Source organism: Stegostoma tigrinum, chromosome 26, assembly GCF_030684315.1.
Source record: "Stegostoma tigrinum isolate sSteTig4 chromosome 26, sSteTig4.hap1, whole genome shotgun sequence".
In the NCBI taxonomy this organism is placed as follows: domain Eukaryota; kingdom Metazoa; phylum Chordata; class Chondrichthyes; order Orectolobiformes; family Stegostomatidae; genus Stegostoma; species Stegostoma tigrinum.
Window position 1 is genome coordinate 11,680,418 of NC_081379.1, and position 20,041 is coordinate 11,700,458.

The 20,041-nt window shown below is 44.4% G+C and overlaps 1 protein-coding gene across 3 annotated transcripts in view; it reads right to left on the reverse strand.

Moving 5' to 3' along the window:
- Positions 1 to 20,041, reverse strand: part of myo1ha (myosin IHa) — a 130,128-nt gene that overhangs the window by 12,816 nt on the left and 97,271 nt on the right. For all 3 annotated transcript variants that reach the window (XM_059654953.1, XM_059654954.1, XM_059654955.1), the window contains 12 exons: positions 19,927 to 20,007; positions 18,013 to 18,118; positions 16,419 to 16,536; positions 14,258 to 14,371; positions 11,633 to 11,709; positions 9,510 to 9,578; positions 7,488 to 7,572; positions 5,809 to 5,971; positions 4,431 to 4,514; positions 2,584 to 2,677; positions 2,431 to 2,486; positions 539 to 674 (listed from right to left, as the gene is read on the reverse strand). In XM_059654953.1, the coding sequence (XP_059510936.1) occupies positions 539 to 674; positions 2,431 to 2,486; positions 2,584 to 2,677; positions 4,431 to 4,514; positions 5,809 to 5,971; positions 7,488 to 7,572; positions 9,510 to 9,578; positions 11,633 to 11,709; positions 14,258 to 14,371; positions 16,419 to 16,536; positions 18,013 to 18,118; positions 19,927 to 20,007 (1,183 nt within the window). The remainder of the gene's footprint in view (positions 1 to 538; positions 675 to 2,430; positions 2,487 to 2,583; positions 2,678 to 4,430; positions 4,515 to 5,808; positions 5,972 to 7,487; positions 7,573 to 9,509; positions 9,579 to 11,632; positions 11,710 to 14,257; positions 14,372 to 16,418; positions 16,537 to 18,012; positions 18,119 to 19,926; positions 20,008 to 20,041) is intronic.

Genomic DNA, 20,041 nt, shown 5'->3' on the forward strand with positions numbered 1-20,041 from the left:
TAAGCTGAGAGGGGAAAGAATACATGGGAACCTGAGGGGCAACTTTTTTACACAGAGAGTGGACAGCAGGTACATGGGGGCACCACAACCTGCAAGTTCCCCTCTGAGCCACTCCCCATCCTGGCAGGAAATTTTCCTATCTCTGCTATCCCTGTCACATAGCAGCTGACAAGAGCCAGGATTCAGGAGGATTTAATGGCCACAGGTGGGAAGCTCAGCAACACATTGACATCGGCTGGAGAGCTTGGGAAATGGGACAGGGTTAGAGAATAGAGGGGAGGGTATTTGTGGGAATGCATGAAAAGTACAAGAATGGAGGTGAGGCCTAGGAAGGGTAGGATAGAAAAGGGATTGGGGTGAAATGAGAAGGATGAAAGGAATGGGAAAGATAAGACATGGGTTTTAGAAGGAATACTATTCCAAATTGCATTGCTTTTATTCTGTAGGTTCTTTCAATGTATTAAAAAGTGGGTCAGCAGGTAAATTCCCTACTAAGTACATGCCCATCAAAGGTTTGCTCAAAACGGTGACCAGTTACCTTTGAGAGTTGCATATTCAATTTGCTGTTTGATTTTGTCTTCTTCAACGATGTAAGCTTTTGTCTGCATCAAGAGCAACTGTCTTGGTCTTGGTTTGAAACCATTTCTGTTGTATTTAATGACGGGAACACCATACTGTAGGCAGATAAGCACAGATAGAATCAAATACTCACGACTATTATCTGGCTTCTGCTAGTGACAAATTATCTGGAAATCTTTTGTGTCACCCTCTTTGCCTGGAATCTCCCCAGTGCAATAGTTGGTGAATGATCTGCTCAATATCAAACCGAGCCATAAAGGCCCAGTGGCTCCTCAGTTTGATCGTTGGTTGATACTGTCCAAGCTGAACTCAGCAACAGCTCAGCAATTAGCTTCAATCAGATTTGGAAAGCCATCGGATTCAGACAATCAAAAGCAAGGATGCTGGAAAAGCTCTGCAGGTCTGGTCTGTCGGCCAGGTCATGGGAACGGTTGCTGTGGTTTATTGAGAAGTGCGTTTGCACTTTGTCCATGTACCAGCAGAGGGAGCTTGGAAAGGGAATAAAAGGAACCCATATTTTACCAGTGATACTGGGAACTGCAGATGCTGGAGAATCCAAGATAATAAAGTGTGGAGCTGGATGAACACAGCAGGCCCAGCAGCATCTCAGGAGCACAAAAGCTGACGTTTCGGGCCTAGACCCTTCATCAGAGAGAGGGTCTAGGCCCGAAACGTCAGCTTTTGTGCTCCTGAGATGCTGCTGGGCCTGCTCTGTTCATCCAGCCTCACATTTTATTATCCCATATTTTACCAACCAGTGCAGCTACTCTGATTTTGAACTCATCTTCATTTAATCAGCTCAAGAACATCACAGCTGCTGGGTGAGCAACTCTCTTTCAATATTAGCAGCTACCTTCTGGAGGCGAGAGGGAACCATCTGAGTTAGAACAACATGGACCCAATAATGCAGTGTATTTAGGGATTCTTTTCCTGAAGGATAATGTCCAGCTGCTGACTAATCCCACATCATGCATTGCAGAAATCTGGCGGATCAACGTGCTTATAACCGTTTAAACCTGGCAGCCCAGAATATACAGCACCTCATGCCATTTAACTGAGTGCCCAGAATGACAGTGCCATGCAGGGAATCTTCCTTCATAATGTTGCCATTTTACACCAAGGTGTGGGCAGTCAGCTGATTGAAATAACATAGATTCATCGTATGACAGCCGTGAATACAGTTTTAACTTTTAGAATGTCCAGCTAAGATCCAAGGAAATGTACTTCACAAAAGGATGCACAGTGATGGAAGCCACGGAGACAATTTTAACCGAACCTGCTGTGATACAGATGCGATCAGATGGAATACTGATTTTGCAATCTGTTCGATTATTGAAGGTATCATGCAGAATGACCTGGGTGTCACATGGTATTTCCACAAAATTTCTGCCAGTGAGATAAGATAAAATTATTCTGAGTGTCTGCAGATCTCATCATCATGACCCAGCTCATAAGTTGCCTGGTAAGTTTGGGACCGCTCTCTGGTATCAAGCTCAGAGTCATTGTCTCTTTAATTCTATCTCTCAGATTCCCCTTGAAATAGTGACAACACTTGCCAGGCCCCTTTAACTAGGGGAAGCTGTTGTGTGGCAGTTATGACAAAGTTCTGGCTAACCAGGAGATGACCCCTCTTAGCGCTGCCTGGGTCTATCGGAAGGATGTGCAGGTTGATAACCAACCTGTTGATTGCTTCATCAACGCACCTTTTGTAGCCACCAAATCCTGAAGTGGAACTCAAACCTTTGGGCCCAGACACAGGGACACCACCCAGTGAACCATGAGAGCTCTGACTATCTCTGTAATGGGCTGACCCTCAGGTGGTGTCTGGCTGAATGGAATTTGAAATTTTACCCGGAGTTGCTCATGTCGGATCAGCTGAAATGCCTTCGGGTTGATGTCCTGTTCACCTGAGGATGGAAACACAATGTTACAATGTGAAGGAGCAGTGTTACGGAGAAGGACCCTCAGAATTTGTTGCCCAGAAGAAACGCAGTGTGTACTTACGAAGTCTGCTGTCACTAAAGGGTTTGGTGACACTCTGCTGGTAGCCTTCTTTCTTTCCTTTAAACAGTGCACTGGCCACAACCTTTTGCTGCATCTGTGCGATAAAAGTTGTCAAGTTAGAAAATGAAGGTTGTGCTAATTCTTAGATGAGGTGCCGTCTGATACCTCACTGTACAGCCTTTTAGTGAGCTCCTTAGTGAGTACCATTGATCAATGTGACAGGAGAGGGCACCAGAGGTAAGCTAGGTCCTGCCCTCACCCACATTTTGCAAGCAACATGCATCTCTTGGCTGTGGCCGTCATCAAACATGGCTGAGATGCTGCCCACACAGTCCAATAGCATGTCACTGCACCATCTATATTCATGTCTGCACAGTGTGGGATATGAAATGACAGGCACTCTCCTGGTGCCAGGGTGGGGAGTGGTGCGTGGAATAGAAACGAGGAGGAGCACATTATTCCCATTTGAGCATTATTCCCATTTGCCAATTATAAATGGCGGACCACCTGGTAAACGAAACAGACAGCTTCTGTCTGTTGCAGACAGTAGTTGAGCTTTTGGACTTCATGTCAGTTTCAGAAATCATCAATAATCCAACAGACATTATCAAAGCCAAAGACAACAGAATAATTTCAATAAAGACAACACAACGTGGTACCAGAGATAATGGGAACTGCAGATGCTGGAGATTCCAAGATAATAAAATGTGAGGCTGGATGAACACAGCAGGCCAAGCAGCATCTCAGGAGCACAAAAGCTGACGTTTCGGGCCTAGACCATTGGCGAAGTGTCGTGGTTACTGAGCAACTTATTCAATCAGAACTAGTTCCTTGCCTGGGGATAACGGCTGAGGAAGTGTGGCTCACACACAGACTCTACCGGCTGAGATGGTACTTTACGGTGAATTGCCAACCTGTCACTAACTGCGTATGGGTATACAAACAAGAAACAAGAATAGTCCACTCTGCCCTTCAAAATACTCTGCCGTTCAATAAGATCATGGCTGATCTGATGTTATCCTCAACCCTACACTGTAGAGCTAGGAGTGAAGAATAAGAGTGTGGTCTCACCGGACTACTCTTTCATACAGCAAGTAGAGGCACACAGGGCTGAGTAAACTCATTCTCCGCTACAAGCCTTTCGAGCTGAGATGCTCCCTTTCTCAGGCTATATGTGAGAGTGGGCATGTTAGCTGTTGACTAACTCACCACCCTCCACTGCTGAGAAACCTGGCCTTATTTGGTGCCAATCGGTGAGCTTGTTGGCAAATTGCAGGCTGTATGTAAGCTTCGTCCTGGCCAATCAAATGCCAGCAGCTCTTAAGGCCTAGTCTCCAGGGGATCCAATGGTGGAGATGCAAGACATTTCCTTCTGCTTTACCTGGGGTGAAGGACACTGGAAGAGGGGAGTCAGGGCAGTGCCAGAGGGAAGTGGGGTGACTTTCAGAGGCCACTACTTTGGCCCCCCTTTTTTCACCTCCAACTGCCCCTAGGCTGGGTCAAATGGAGGCCCCCTCACCACCCCAAAGAACCAGGCAGTTTGCCCTGGTTACCCAGTTGGGAAAGAGGACAGTCTCCTCACCAGCTGGGAAGACAGGTAATCAGGGAGTTGGCAAGCTGAGACACTTAGGTGGCCATTCATTGACTTCTTAAAGGTGATGTGAGAAAATCTTCACTCTCATCCATCACTTAAAGGGTGAGAAGTCAAAATGAGGTTAGGCAAGTCTCCAGGGACAACTCCCCCAACTATTTCTCCTTCTCGTTGCCTCAGGAGAGAGCTATGTGACTGCACGCTGAGATTTTAATTTGTATGTGTCCAGAAATGGGGGTCTAAAAAGCAAAATTACCTGCAGCTTGCGTTGGGCAGAGATTCCTTTGCAGTATGTCTGAACCAAAGTCCGCGTGTGCAGTTTCCGCAGCAGTTCTGAGGTCTGTCAGTGCAGAAAGTTTAGTAAATATACCTTCCTTTTGGTGGCAACAACTGTAACCTGCCACTTGTCACTTTTACTGCTATCTGTGGTGAGTCTCACTGAGTTAGATGGACAAACTCTTTCTAGACTTCCCCACTGAAGTTCTTCAATTGACCACCTGGCAGCAAAACTCAACAGTCCCATTAAATCACTCTCCGTTGAATATCACTCCCTGTCTTTGCAACAGCAAGGATGAAAACTCAATACAGTTCCCAACAATATTCCCTATAAAATGTTTTTAAAGGTAATTCCTTTACCTTAATGGCCCACTTTGACTCTTCTTTGTATAACCTGCATCTATATTGCTGATTGGGATCACAGCTCACCAACTCTTTGCCATTCCCACGTAATCTCCAACAATTACAGATTTCATCTCTGGGACTTGCTGAGAAAAATTAGAAGGAAAACGTGTGCCCCTTTCATTTTCTTTAAACACTTCTGTTTATGAAGGTATTTGGAGAGGGAGAAAAGGGGTATTTGAATCTATGTGAGGTTGGGAAAGATGACCAGATGAAAACTCCAGGAATATCTGAATTAGAACTGGCAACACTGGGGCTCAGCACTGTAAACGATTCAAATCCATACCCACTACTGAAAAACGATTTAAATCCATATCCACACGGCATGGGCTGAGTCTTATCTGAGAGGTGTGAGCCTTGATGGTAAGGGAAGCTAATCAGATCATTGTTTAAACAATCTCTCACCAAGCTGTTATTGCTGCTCATTTTGTACCCGACTTTCCAGTGGGGTGTTGTGTTACAGTTCACACTTTCACCTGCATGGTGTCTCCTGGACGTACAGATAGCAATGGCCAGGGTCGCCAACTTCCTTACCATCACACGGTTGGACCCGGAATCTCAGAGATAGTAGGAACTGCAGATGCTGGAGAACCTGAGATAACAAGGCGTAGAGCTGGATGAATACAGCAGGCCAATCAGCATCTTAGGAGCATGAAGGCTGACGTTTCGGGCCTAGACCCTTCATCAGAAGGGTCTAGGCCCGAAACGTCAGCCTTCCTGCTCCTGTTGGACCAGGAATCCCTCCTGCTCTTACCTGCCTGTCACTGTCAGAAAGCGCTAGAAAGATTTCTAGGTTGATACTCAACCTGTTTGACCTTGTTACGAACACACTGCCGGTGACCGAGTTGGGACATGAACCCTCAATTCTCCTGCACCCCTTATAAATGAACACACGCCATTGCCATAAATTAAGGGAAAGTATTTTCTGTGAAGCTGCCACCCTAGCCTCTCCCTACCGTCTCCAGGTAGGCAGGAGGTGTGAGCCATGTATTTTTATCCAGAATAGTCTGCGGCAGATTGTTCTTGAGCTTCATCAAATAGTTTGACCGAGCAAAAGCCAAGAAATCTTTATTTTCCGGGCAACATGGCTGATTTCTGAGCATGAAGCCTTTTATAAATCTGAAGGAGAAAGAAGCACAATTACAAGAATTTTCAAGGAGTATTTCTTAAAGGGGCGGTATTCTTTAAAGGGGCAGTGCATTTTAATCACGATGGCTGACATTGTTATGGTTGACCTTCCCATGTCAACAGCAAATATCTAACAATTTAATGATGTGGAGGTGCCGATGTTGGACTGGGGTGTACAAGTCACATGATACCAGGTTATAGTCCAACAGAAAACAATAAATGCTAGAGATCCCAGATGGTCATAAACCATCCATAGACAGGGAGCAAGCTAACGTTGCGAGTCTAGATGACTCCTCACCAGAGCTGACATGTGGAGAGGACAGCACTTATGCTATAGTTTGGGAGAGGGGACTAGTGGGTGCAGAGTGCTGGTGGAGAAAGGATGTTGAAATTCAGATTAAGTGGTTGGAATGTGAGAATGGCAGAACAGGTGTGTCTAACTGCTAGACTGGAAAGAACAGACAGTCCCCACTGGAATGGGGGGAGGGGAGCGAGGACATGGTGACCAAGAATGTAACAAGTAAAGCTAAACGAAAGGGAGGGCATGGGAGTTGGTTCACAATTGAAGGTGCTGATGTCAATATTAAATCCAGAAGGCTGTAAAGTACCTAGTCTGAAGATGAGATGTTGTTCCTCTAGTTTGTGCTGAGAGTCATTGAAACACTGCAGCATGCTGAGGATTGACAAATGGGCACGTGAGCAGGACGCTATGTTAAAAATGATTGGCTACAGGAAGGTGAAGGTCATGGTTGTGCACAGGCCGAAAGTGTTCCACAAAGCAGTCACCCAGTCTGCATTTGGTTTCTCCAGTGTAGAGTAGGCCACATTGGGTGCAGTGAATACAGTACGCTAGATTGGAGGAGATTCGGGTGAAATGCTGCTTCACCTGAAAAGTCTGTTTAGACCCTTGGATGGTGAGCAGGGAGGAGGGAGGTGAAAGGACAGGTGTTGCACCTGCTGCAGTTACATGGGAAGGTGCTGAAGGGAGGGTGGGGGTTGCTGTTGGTGCTTGTAGAATGGACTAGGGTGCCCTGGAGGGGCCGATCCCTACAAAATGTAGACAGGGGAGTGAGGGGAAGATGCATTTGGGGGTGGCATTCTGCTGGAGTTGTCTGAAATGGTGGAAAATGATCCTTTGAATGCGGAGGCTGGTGGGATGAAAAGTGAAGACAAGGGGGACCAGAGCTCGCTGTTGTGAGAGATGGGAAGGCACGAGGGTTAAAGCACACGTGGTAAGTCAGATAAGGTTGACGATCCTGTCAACCACAGTGGGTGGGAAACCACATTAATGGAAGAAGCAAGCCATGTCAGCAGTGTGGTTTTGGAAGGTGGCATCATCCGAACAGATGTGATGTAGGTGATGGAACCTATTTTATTACAGCTTTTATTATGTGGTGAGATTTGACGAAAACATATTGATCAGGCATTGAATCATGACACACTGGCAGTTGGAGCACAGATAGGCTGTGCCAGTTCCATTACAAGGAAAGATGGTGAGGCCACCTACTTCTTGATGATCTTCACAGCCCAGGCTCTCTTCCCTGCATCCTGCCTTGCCTGAATTCCTCTCCAGCAGGTCTCGATCTTGATTGCTGGAATAAACCAACAAGAGCAGAATCATTATTGCTTCACTGGGGTGGGGGAGGGAGAGGCAAAATTAGTCATCAAAACAAGCTTTCCACCTCATGTCACCAGCTCTAGTCGGGCATACTCCCGGAGGTGTTGTGACATGACCTCCTGTCTCTAACCGACCTGCCCCAGCATTCTTGCCAACGGTTGCCCAGTAGGCCCAAACCTCCACCGGCCAATCAAAAAGCCAATCAGTCCTTCAGTCTTTGACTGGATGATTCCGCTGCTTCCCTCTCGCTTGATGTTTCCATGGCTTGGAAACAGAGCTCTTCAAAAAGAACCTGAAAACCATTCTGTTCTCCTGTCCCCTGTGGCTTTGCTCTTGTATCTGATGGTAGCAGTGTCATGGAGATTAATTCCTGAAGGTGATAGGGCAATGCTCATGATTGGCCACCCCATTTTCCTCATACTCCTTTGAGTTAAGTTGCTAGAACTCCCTGCCTGAGAGGGTGGGGCTGTTCGCTGGGAACCCTCATGACACGTGAGGACAATTTTAGGTGAGCAGTTGAAATGCCGTAGCACACATGGCTGTGGACCAAGTGATGGAAAATGAAATTCAAATAGATTTTTTTTTCTGAAGAAGGGTCTAGGCCTGAAACATCAGCCTTCCTGCTGCTTGGCCTGCTGTGTTCATCCAGCTCTACACCTTGTTAACTTCGAATAGATGGATGTTCGATGACTGGTGCTGTCATACGGTAATAGACTCACACAGCACGGAAACAGACCCTTCGGTCCAGCCAGTCTATGCCAACCCATTATCCCAAACTAAACTACTCCAACCTGCCTGCGTTTGGCCCACATCCCTCCAAACATTTCTTATTCATGAACTTATCCAAATGTCCTTTACACATTGTACATGTATCCACCACATTTTTCTGGAAGTTCATTCCACACATGAACAACTCTGTAAAAAAATTTGCTCCTCACATCTTTTCACCTTAAAAATATGTCCCTAGTCTTGAAATCTCCCACCCTAGCAAAAAGACACCTGTGTTTCATCTTATCTGTACCCCTTATGGTGTTATAAACTTATGTAGGGCCACCCCTCAATCTCCCATACTTCAGCTAAAAAAAAGGCCCCAGCCTTACATGGAGGGCCGAAGGGCCTGTTCTGCGCTGTATTGTTCTATCCAACCTTTCTCGAAAACTCAAGCCCTCCATTCCCAGCAACATCTTGGTAAATCTCTTCTGAACCCTCTCCAGATATAATAATATCCTTCCTGTAATAGGTATAAAGGGCTTCTTTGCGCTGTAAAAAGAACACTCTCTGACTCTCTATTCTGCGCATGTGAGAGAAACGAAATCAGTGTGGCCCACCAAACTTACTCTCTAGCATATGTAAAATGTAAACCCTGCTGTGACCATCTTCACTTCCTTCTTACGCTTGTCCCAGAATCACTGCATTGGCCAGAATCTGACCAATCGTTTTATTTTCCTTATAATATATTTATTGAATGACCAGCAATATTTCTTGTCTTTTCCACTCAGTGCCGGGGAATGGAAGCGTTTCCATGGTTGCAGGAAACAGTCCCTCTGCAATGTGCCCCTTCCCTATCCACTGTGTTCCCCAGCTCTCATTCGAAGATAGGGGCAGGGGCTCGAGATGGGTCTTGGTCAAACATTGGATGAAGTGAATGCAAACAGCTTCCAAAAGGCAGCTACACAAGTCTGGACAAGTTGAGAAACCTTGGAGGTAACTTGAGTTTAGCACCACCAATCAGGATTTCACATCCTGGCCTTTTAACTACTTGTTGACCTCAACAAGGGCACGCTAAATCAGACAAGGTGTAAACTCAATATCACAGCCCATACTCTCATCACATTAACAGGTGAATTTATTCGCAGCTGGTAATAAAATGAAACAGATGCAATGGCAAGATGACTATTCATTCCCTCTTACCTGCTTTTTTCTGTTTCTGAAACTCGCCCCTTTGGATTTTGCCCCTGTATTTAGCCTGGAGCCTCGCAACTGGAAAAGTGCAAAAAGTGAGTTTGTGACTGACAACATTCAGGAGCAGTTCGAAACAGTCAGCGACTAATAATACAATTGCATTTTTGGCCGTGGGGCAGAGGGAAGTGCATGACTGTTGCCTTCGATTAGATTCAAACAGCTGGGTGAGTAAGCACGCCACTGGATTTGCAAGAGAGCCTTACAACAACAACTTGCACTAACATAGCACCAATATTAAAATATCTCAAGGCCCTTCACGAAAGAATACTCAGACAAAATGGTGTACTGATCTACATAAGATGCTGTTAGGACTGTGACCAAAAGCTTACTCAAAGGCTTTCAGGAAGATCTTAAAAAATGTGGGAGAGCATGAGAAAGCCTTAGGAAGGGAATCCACAGCTTAGTATCCAGGAGAATGAAGACAGGACACCGATGGTGGAGAGTCAGGGAGACACAAGTGTCCAGAATTGCAAGAGCCTATACAACTCTCTGTAAGTACAGTACATGTAATATCTTACAGAGATGGAGGGGTGAGGCATGGGTAGAACTGGGAGAAGGATTCCCATGGTCAGGGCTCATCATCATGCCAGCAATTACATGGAGACACCACCTCCTCAAAGGTCCCCTACAAATCACTCACCATCCTAATCTGGAAATATATCACTGTTCCCTCAGTGTTGCTGGGTCAAAAACCTGGAACTCTCTCCCTAACAGAACTGTGTTGCTTTCCCTACAGTAAACGCGATGACAGTGTTTCAAGAAGGCAGCTCACCACCACCTTCTCAAGGGCAATAAATGCTGGCTCAGACAAGTAATGCCCAGGTCCTGAGAATAAATTTTAAAAAGGGCCCAGCAAAAGGAAACGTTATCTGAATGAAGGGTGGAAAATTAATTACAGTCAATTAAAAGTTTTATATTTTGTTGAGTTAACACAGCGCAGTGCTGGAGGAACACAGCAGGCTGGGCAGCATCAGAGGAGCAGGAATGTTGACATTTCAGGTCAGGATCCTTCTGCAGAACTCTGTTCCTCCAGCTCCACACTGTTATCTCTGACTCCAGCATCTGCAACCCTTTCTATCTCTATTTTATTGATTTGCAAGGCCTCGCTTATGTTCCAGTATTCCTTTCTTCTCTCAAGCATAGGTGGCATTTGAGTGTCATCTGTTGGCAATGGTTTGAAGAGATGACGCTGATCCCAGGTCCCTTCTTTTATTACAGAGAGAGAGTTTCCTCTCTTTGCAGAGGGTTGGGATTGAACAGAGCAGAACTCAAATGCATCCTCATCTTTGTTGCATGTCACACAATATTTGAGGACCCCTGGCTGAGTCTATGTACAAATCCCTGGGTTAAAGCCTGTTACAGATGGACTGAAGAATAAATTGCTAATTAGCATGTTTCAGGGAGAATAAGGATGAGAGTGGACACGCTAGAACTTTGAAAACTTTGAGCAGATGGGCTCGAGTGCACAAGTTACCCAAAGTTGGAGGAAACATGAACCCAGTCGTTAATATGTGAATGAAATCGTCAAGTTTTGAAATAAGGTTACTGCTACACCTGCCCAACAAGAATATCTTAAAAAATTATCAAGTTCCACTTATTTGTGTCTCTTATAGCCAGTGACAGCCTTGCAGATGTTAGTCAGGCCCACAATTAAAATGGCGTGGATGACTCAATGACATCATCAAGACATAGCACTGCTATTTAAAACAGGCCCCCACTCCTCTAGGACAGGTGGCTTTCTCGTGCCTGCAATCAAACAAGGAAAAAAGTGTTGGCTCAGAGAACATTGCAGGAATGAGGCCCGAATCCTGACGAACATCTAGTGCTACACCATCACTGTCAACCCTCAGACTGCGTCATGCCTACTGAGTTGGGATAACATCATTGCTGACTAAGCTTTAGGTCATCTGGCTGATTCGTACAGTGCCAAATGCTAATACTCCTGTGAAACACCTTGGCACATTTCAAGATGTTAGAGGTGCTGTACGAGTGTAAGTTGTTGTAGTCTTTGTCCCTTACACTTTTTAGAGTAAGATAGAAGGTCAGGGAGCAGAGAAGGACTGCAATCGCACCTAGGGCATTCTTGCTGGCTTGATATGCATCTTCAGTGGCAAACAGTGTCTTCGGAAAACGGATAAATATCTTTGTTCTGAAAAGCAAAAAGAAATACCTGTAGCCTCTTAATCAAACTCTCAAATAATGGAATGGGTTACCCCTCTTCCAAGGTTATGTTCACATCTGGGTGTCCTTGGAGAGGGAGCACACAGTGTATAACAACACTCTCAATGCCTTCAGAGAGAGGTGGGCACCACAAGGAGTAAAGTGCTTCTCCAACTCCTTTCCTCCCTCCTTGGTGGGTTTTGCTCATCAACTGATAACTTAATTAAAGGTGATCAAAAACCATGCAATGATGTGTAAATGCATCTCTAAATATACAGAAAGGAATAATGGGATAGGGCAGGAGTTTCTGGTGTGGCAGTAGCGTCCCTGCCTCTGAGCCAGGAGGCTCAGATCCAGCCCCACCTGCTCCAGAGGCAGTAGATAACATCTCTGATCAGGTTGATTAAAAATATCAATGACGGAAAGGAAACAAATTAGAACTTAATATGGGCAGAGGGAGGTGGAAACCCAAATCACAAGAAAAGCTGTATATGATCAATATTTTAATTCGGAAAGGAGCTGAAACACTGTCTTATCTGCTGCTGTTATCTCCGTAAAGAAAGTGGCCTAGAGGGTATGCTGGCATCTGAAGTGGATGACAGGATTTGATGAGGTAGACAAACATTTCCAGGTGTTGGCAACACTTCAACCCAGGGCCGTAAATATGAGAAGGTCACTATTAAATGCGACAGTGAGTTTCGGAGAAACTTATTTTCTCAGCAAGGAGTTAGAATGTGACATTTGATATTGCGAGGGTTTGGGGTGAATAGGCTAGGTGCGTCCATTGGGATAGGTAACTGACGGAGATATGGAGATCTGAATTAATAGTGTCAGCTGAAGGTGGGTGAAAGGAGACCCCTATGGAATCTGGGCACTTGCATTGACTGCAATGTACGTCATGCTTTCCATTTATTTCCACAAATGCACAGTTGAAGCTGTAGGGCTCGTGTGGCACAGCTGTAGTGACGCTACCTCTGAACCAGGAGACCTGGGTTCAGGTCTCACCTATGCCAGAGGTAATGGATCTCAACAGGTAAATCTGTAATATCTATGACTTGTGTTGTAGATCTCACTCCTGAGAGATGCCTGGCAAGATTTTACATCCACTAGTCAGCTGATAGATCCCCACCTCATTGGGAGCATCATAGTTGGGTCTGCAGGACACACAGTCATAGTGCTGACTACTTCTTCTGAAGGAAGATGTTGCCATCTCTAGGAGTAAACCCCTGCCAGACTGGCCCCTGCAGTGCTTCCTACTGGTGCCATGCTATTAAGAGGCTGCCAGTGGCAGTGCCCTCTAATGGGGCACAGTTACCTAGCCAATGTAGGCCAAGGGGCCAAGGGGCGCAGGGGTGATGGTTTTGTGAAATGGGGCACAAGCTGTAGAGTATTGGTGAGCCTGAGGGTTATAAATGGGAGGCCAGTCAGTGGACAGGTAAAGCTGAACCCTCTGAACCCAGCCCAACAATGCTGGGGTCCAGCAGGAAAGGCAGAGGAGCCAGACACTTTGAGATGGCTGTGAACCTGCGTAAAAGATTCCAAATCTCATTGCTCATCAGCTCCCACATGCACAGACAACAATTTAAACTTGTGCATCCTATGTACATTCAGGGAAGGTCTTTACAATCAATGTAACGAGGTAATCAGGAACACGTCCCCTCAAAATTGCCACTCCATTCAATAAAATCATGGTTGGACTTCACAGCATAGATCGCATATGATACCATATTCAATACATAATACATCGAGGGGAGGGAGTGCTGTACGGTAATGTTACTGGTCTAGTATTAACAACTCCAGGCTAATGTTTTGGGGAGTATTTTTTATTTATTCACAGGATGGTGACGTCACTGACTACGCCAGCATTTATTGTCCATCCCAGAGTGTAGCTGAGAGTCAACCACATTGCTGCGGGATTGGAGTCACATGTAGTCCAGACCAGGTAAGGATGGCATTTCTTTCCCTAAGGGACATTGGTGAATCAGATGGTTTTTCCTGACAATTGACAATGGTGTTATGGACATTGTTAGACTCTTAATTCCTGATGTTTATTGAACTCAAATTCCACCATATGGTGGGATTCAAACCCAGGTCCCCAGAACATTCCTTGGGTGTCTGGATTAACAGTCCAGCGACAACATCACCAGGCCATTACCTCTCCTTCAAACATAGGCTCGAACCTCAAGGTGGCAGACGATTAAATGTGAATTCAATAATAATCTGGAAGAAAACCCCAGTGTAAAGGTAAACATTGTCAATTGTCTTAAGCCTCATCTGATTCACTAATGGCCTTTCGAGAAGCAAACTGCCATCCTTACCTGGTCTAGGCTATATGTGACTCCAGGCCTGCAGCCATAGGGTTGACTCTTAACTGCTGTCTGGGTAATTAGGGATGGGCAATAAATGCTGGACCATCCAACAATGCTTTCATCCCATGAACAAATAAAACACAAATTACATCTCTGATTCCATCACTATTCAAAAAACCAATCTGGTATAACATTTTACATTTGTTTGATGATGTTTTCCTTATGTACCTTCCCATTTTGTATTCCTCCTGTTTGTAGCCAATATGTTTCACTAGTCGTTCAACCCCTTCTGAAGCAGGTCCATGCCAGTTTGGCCAAGTGTCAGGGCACAATAACTTATACCTACAAGAAAAGAACACGGAAGTGTGTGAAAGAGTAACTCTGACTCCAAGATATTAGCAAGGTGGGTATCCTTGTTTGTCTTCCCTCCATTTGCATCATTCCCTCTCATCCTCCTCAGCACCCGGATAATTCACTTGCCTGCTTGAATCCATTAGGGGAACCAGGAGGTCTATCTGTGACTCTGTCACTATCTGAAACTTGCCTCAACCCATTCTATCTCAATGGTACCTACAAGGTATATCTGTCCTATTAAGAATGTCTGAGCTGCAGTTATAAAGGGATTATCAGCCCTTAATTAGAGTCAAATATCTCGAAGCAGCCCATGGTGGTATGATTAAAATCAGGCTGTGTAGATCTGTCACTATAGATCCATACAGTTGGTTCTGCTATAACGCATTTTCCGGCAAAATGGATATGCGATTGACCAATAGGGGGATGCTGTTTCTAGAACACAAACTTGTACTGGCTATAATGTGATTGACCAATAGGGGGATGCTGTTTCTAGAACACAAACTTGTACTGGCTATAATGTGATTGACCAATAGGGGGATGCTGTTTCTAGAACACAAACTTGTACTGGCTATAATGTGATTGACCAATAGGGGGATGCTGTTTCTAGAACACAAACTTGTACTGGCTATAATGTGATTGACCAATAGGGGGATGCTGTTTCTAGAACACAAACGTGTACTGGCTATAATGTGATTGACCAATAGGGGGATGCTGTTTCTAGAACACAAACTTGTACTGGCTATAATGTGATTGACCAATAGGGGGATGCTGTTTCTAGAACACAAACTTGTATTGGCTATAACATGATTTACCAATAGGGTAAGAGATAATGGGAACTGCAGATGCTGGAGAATCTGAGATAACAAAGTGTGGAGCAGGATGAACACAGCAGGCCAAGCAGCATCTTAGGAGCACAAAAGCTGACGTTTCGGGCCTAGACCCTTCATCAGAACCCCACTCCATCCCCCTTTTCTGACGAAGGGTTTAGGCCCAAAACGTCAGCTTTTGTGCTCCTAAGATGCTGCTTGGCCTTCTGTGTTCATCCTGCTCCACACTTTGCTACGACCAATAGGGGAACACTGATTCTAAAACTTGAACTTGTATTGGTTATAATGTGATTCAAACAGCATGTGGATGAGTATGTGTCAATATCACATGATCATTTCACAGGTTTCGGCATGAAGAGCTTTCTATGAGAGGTACAGTACAACATCTTCCCTCATCAAGTTACCTTGATATTTTTACAGGGTAAAGTGTTAAACTTACTTTTATTTCATTATTAGAAATGAATTAAACATTTATTCAAATTGGGCTATCCTTTGTGTTAAGCTTTGGAGTGATTTTTGAGCAATTTTGAGTGCTTTTTTTTGGTGATCTGCCCCAACCTCACTTTTCCCATAGGCCCTGTTATTTCCATGGTGTGTTTTTCTATAAGGTGGTGTTGCACAGCAATGCAACTATCATGTTATAGCAGAACTGACTGTATTCCACTTCTCTCTGAGCTAATGGACCACTCCAAAGGGCAGCCATGATACTTGGCTAGTTTCTCCAGTGCCTGTATTCATTGAGAACTTTGTGGCTGGGTCATCTTGAGACAAGGTCCCATTCTGAGCTGAGTTGCCCTCAGTCTGATTTGTCTTTCAGCCAGGGTGAAGTTGGCTTCATTTTGGCCTCTCTGCCACAGGACAGAAGAAAAACAAGGGGAAAATTAGCTAAGTTCCCCACTGCCACTGTTGCAGTTCATTGGGCAGTGCATGTGTGGACATAAATGAGAATAGGGTGGCACTGCCAAGGTTGGACATCATACTGACACTCACGTGTTCAGGTGAAATATAGCCAATTGTGTGAAGTACTGGAGGATGGCAGTCCACCATGGCATCAGTGCCCAAGAAGAGTTATTACCCTTGCAACAGGAGGAGCACCGAAAAGAGTATATGTCTACCTTTGCTTCATTTGTGTGGCCTGGAAGAGAACGTTTCATTGTCCTGGTTGTGGTCAATTCAACAGCTACATCCATCTGATGTTTTCTCCTTACCTTTTCAAGAATGCATCAAACTTTCTGCGGTAAGCGAAGCCTGCTCGTTTCACTCGTAAGTGTTCCATCAGACCCAGATACTTCACCTGGTGTCTCACAAGCATGTCATCAAACCTACCTGCGAAGGGATGGACAAGATGGGAAGTGACAGAAGGAGAATAAATTCATTTGGTCAGTAGCAAATACCTGCACTTACAAAACTATTGTTTCTATTATTCACTAATGGGATGTGTGTGTTTCTGGCTAGGCTTGCTTCTATTGCCTATCCTTAATTCCCCAGAGTCAACTGCAAGATGAATCCTTTTGTGATGCTACTGCCTCTTGTAGAGAGATGTGTGTCTCCTGCAGAGAGGTCTTGCCACAGTGGTGCAGGAATATCTCCTTCAGACAGGCAATCGATAAACAGCTTCTCCATGGCTGTTTTTATTAAATGACACAAAACAGTCATGAGTGGGTGGTGTGAGGAATCACACAGACCCAGGAAGACTTTTAGTTTTGCTCTCAGTTAGAAGATTTTCTGCTGGCTGCTGAGTAAAAAAAGTTCTCAGCAGTTAGAGTGAAGTCTTAGAAAGAGAGGCTTCCTCTTAAAAATCAAAAGGGGCAGATTGTTTCTTTCTTCTGGACTGGAGAAAGACAGCAAATGAGAATCAAAATGGAATTGCGTTTTTGTCAAACGGTGTGTTTGTGGAATGCTGCCTATATTGGAACAGTTGATGATTAGTGGTTAAATAATACATTCTTTTGTTAAGTATTTCAATAAAGTTATGGCAATTTTTGTTTGTATTTTAACAATGTTGTAAAAGTAAAGTGTGTTTTGATTAAAGCCTAGTGGTGGAACATAGCATCTTGTAGTTGCCTTTAATAAAATATAAATGTTAGAGTCGAGGTTATCTCCTGCCTATCTTTTGGATGGGGTCTGGTCTAATCCATAACACTTCAGACATCTTCAACCAACCTGTTCAGGAATGTTGTAATACACTTCTGGAGTAGGTGGGACTCGAGCTCAGGCTTCCTGGTTCAGAGATAGGGATGCTACCACTGCATCACAAGTTTCTACAAATTGAAGCTTTTATAATTCGTTATAATGAATGTGACCCTATATCTTGCAACTAAACATTCATACTGGCATGGGCTTTTTTAAAAAAAAATTCACCCATGTGTTTTTGGATGTTATGAGCTAAGACTACATTTATTATCTGTCCCTAATTGCCATGAGGATTGTCAACATTGAGAGTTTGGAGTCACAATTAGGCCAGACCAGTAAAGACAGTAGGTGGTCTTCCTAAAAGGACATTCCTCAGCCCCGGGATGGGGTTTTATGACAATCAGCAGTATTTATATGGTTACCATTAAGTAAGCTTTTTAATTACAGATAGCTTATTAAATTCCTTGGCTGAGATTTGAACCCATGATTGCTAGCCTAGTGACATTACTACACAGCCTCTGCCTCCCCTAATGAAGGGAAGGGAATGGGCAGTGGGAAATGGAAAGCTTGACTATTTTTGCCATATCAAGCAGCCCCCAGGTTAGGTACATCGCCCTGAAGGGGTGTACAGCAATATTCAACATATCTGGTTCAAAGTCCGAGTCTCACCCGGCTGCTTGGCATCATTTGGCTTGATACACCTGACGTACGAAGGCACCTTTGACATCAGGATGTCAATCAGACCCATCAAGCTGTATTTGAACTGTGTGGCCACCTATTTGAAGAGAAATAGTCGTAGGAATGAGCAGTGAGTCGAGACCAGGCTTTTAAATATGTTGAGTACAATTTGGCAGGTCACATCAGATTTTGTTTTGTCATCATTTGTATATAAACACATTGTCTGCAATTGTCGTCTCCAATTACTATTTTTAAGGAAAGCACTCAGTAGGCCTTTTAGAATTACAATGGTGAGCATTATTTAATACAGCATAAATATTTTGCAACAAACTGTAACAGCCGTTAATGCGAAGATCAATATCATTTAAGATGTTTGTGGGCAATATGCCTGCATTATTTACAGGATTTCACAATGATATTCAATTCTCTGCGTGGGACAATAGAACAGAATGACAGGAGTCACAATGTCCAGCAGGACGCCCTGTGGTAAGCTTAACTGATCTCAAGATGGGTAACAGTACAGGTGCGACAATCAATCTTGAGGTTCTTGAATTAGGGAGAGAAAATTCATCCAGGATTGTCTCACTCCCACAGTAGCATTGTTTTCTGGGATCAAAGAGTGTGGGTTTGAACCCCATCCCAGAAACTGAACAGCTAATGCAGGGAGTTACTCCAACAATGCAGTGCTGAGAGATGCAATTTTAAACAGCGATCCCAGCCTCACAGATTGGCATAAAAAGGTCCCATGATACTAGTCAAAGAAGAGTAGGGATGTTTCCCTGGATAACCTCGTCAACAATTATCCTTAACAAGCATGACTAAAACAGCTGTTGGTGGGAGCTGGCTGAGCGCAAATTGTCAATTGTATTTCCTACACAATACCCAGAACGATGCTTCAAAAGTATTTCATTAGCTATAGGTGCTTTTTGGATCATGCTGAGGTTGTGAAAAGCATTATATAAATGCAGGTCTTCCTTGTTTTCATTCTGATCACTGCTGGAAGTTACTTGTATATGAAAACCAAAAGAACTGCAGATGCTGTCAATTAGAAACAAAAACAGAAATTTCCTGGAAAAGCTCAGTAGGTCTGGCAGTATCTGTGGAGAGAAATAAGAATTTTTTGGGTCAAAGGATCCTTCCTTAGAATTCTGCCAGACCTGCTGAGCTTTTCCAGCAATTTCTGTTTGTATATGAATTCCTTTTATATGAATTCTGATTGACATTTCTGCGCCACACCTTACATTAGCTCATATTACAATACCAACCTTAGTCTGTTAGTAGGAGCTGACTTCTCAATGGGTAGTGTCCTGGCCTCTGAACCAGCAGCTCTGGGTTTGAATCCCACTCCCACACTTGTTGACCATGCAGGGAATGTTGATGACATGGTTAAATAAGCTGCCGATCCTTTCAACACCTTCCCACAATGCCCAAGGGGAAGAAAACTTGGTGAAGATACAAAACAGACAGACAGTCTTGGCTAACACAGTGTGGACCTGGAGGAACATGGCAGGTCAGGCAGCATCAGAGGTCCAGGAGAGCTGAAGTTCGGGTTAGGACTCTTCAGAAGGTTTCTGAAGTAGTGTCCGGACCCAAAATGTCAACTTTCTTGCTCCTTTGATGCTGCCTGGACTTGCCATGTTCCTCCAGTTCCGCTCTGTGTTATTCTCTGCTCCAGCATCGGCAGCTCTTACTATCTGTGAGACGGTCTTGGATCTCTGATATGGAATTGTCACACAACACCTTCAGCAGGAAATTGGATAAAATTAGCCAAAACCACAAACTGAATTGAAAATAATCTATTAACAAGACATTGGTGAGCTGGACTTGGCGAGGCACAAAAATGCAGGAAGGTATTTAGAACTAATCATGATCTAAATAGACAGCAACAGCAAAGTTAATACTCACTGTCTCAGGTCTTTTCTTGGTATCTAATTCGTTTGAGCTGAAACAGTTTCTAACTATGAAATTTGTAGAGCCACACACAACCTGCACACAAGAGACAGAGAGCTGTTAGTTACAT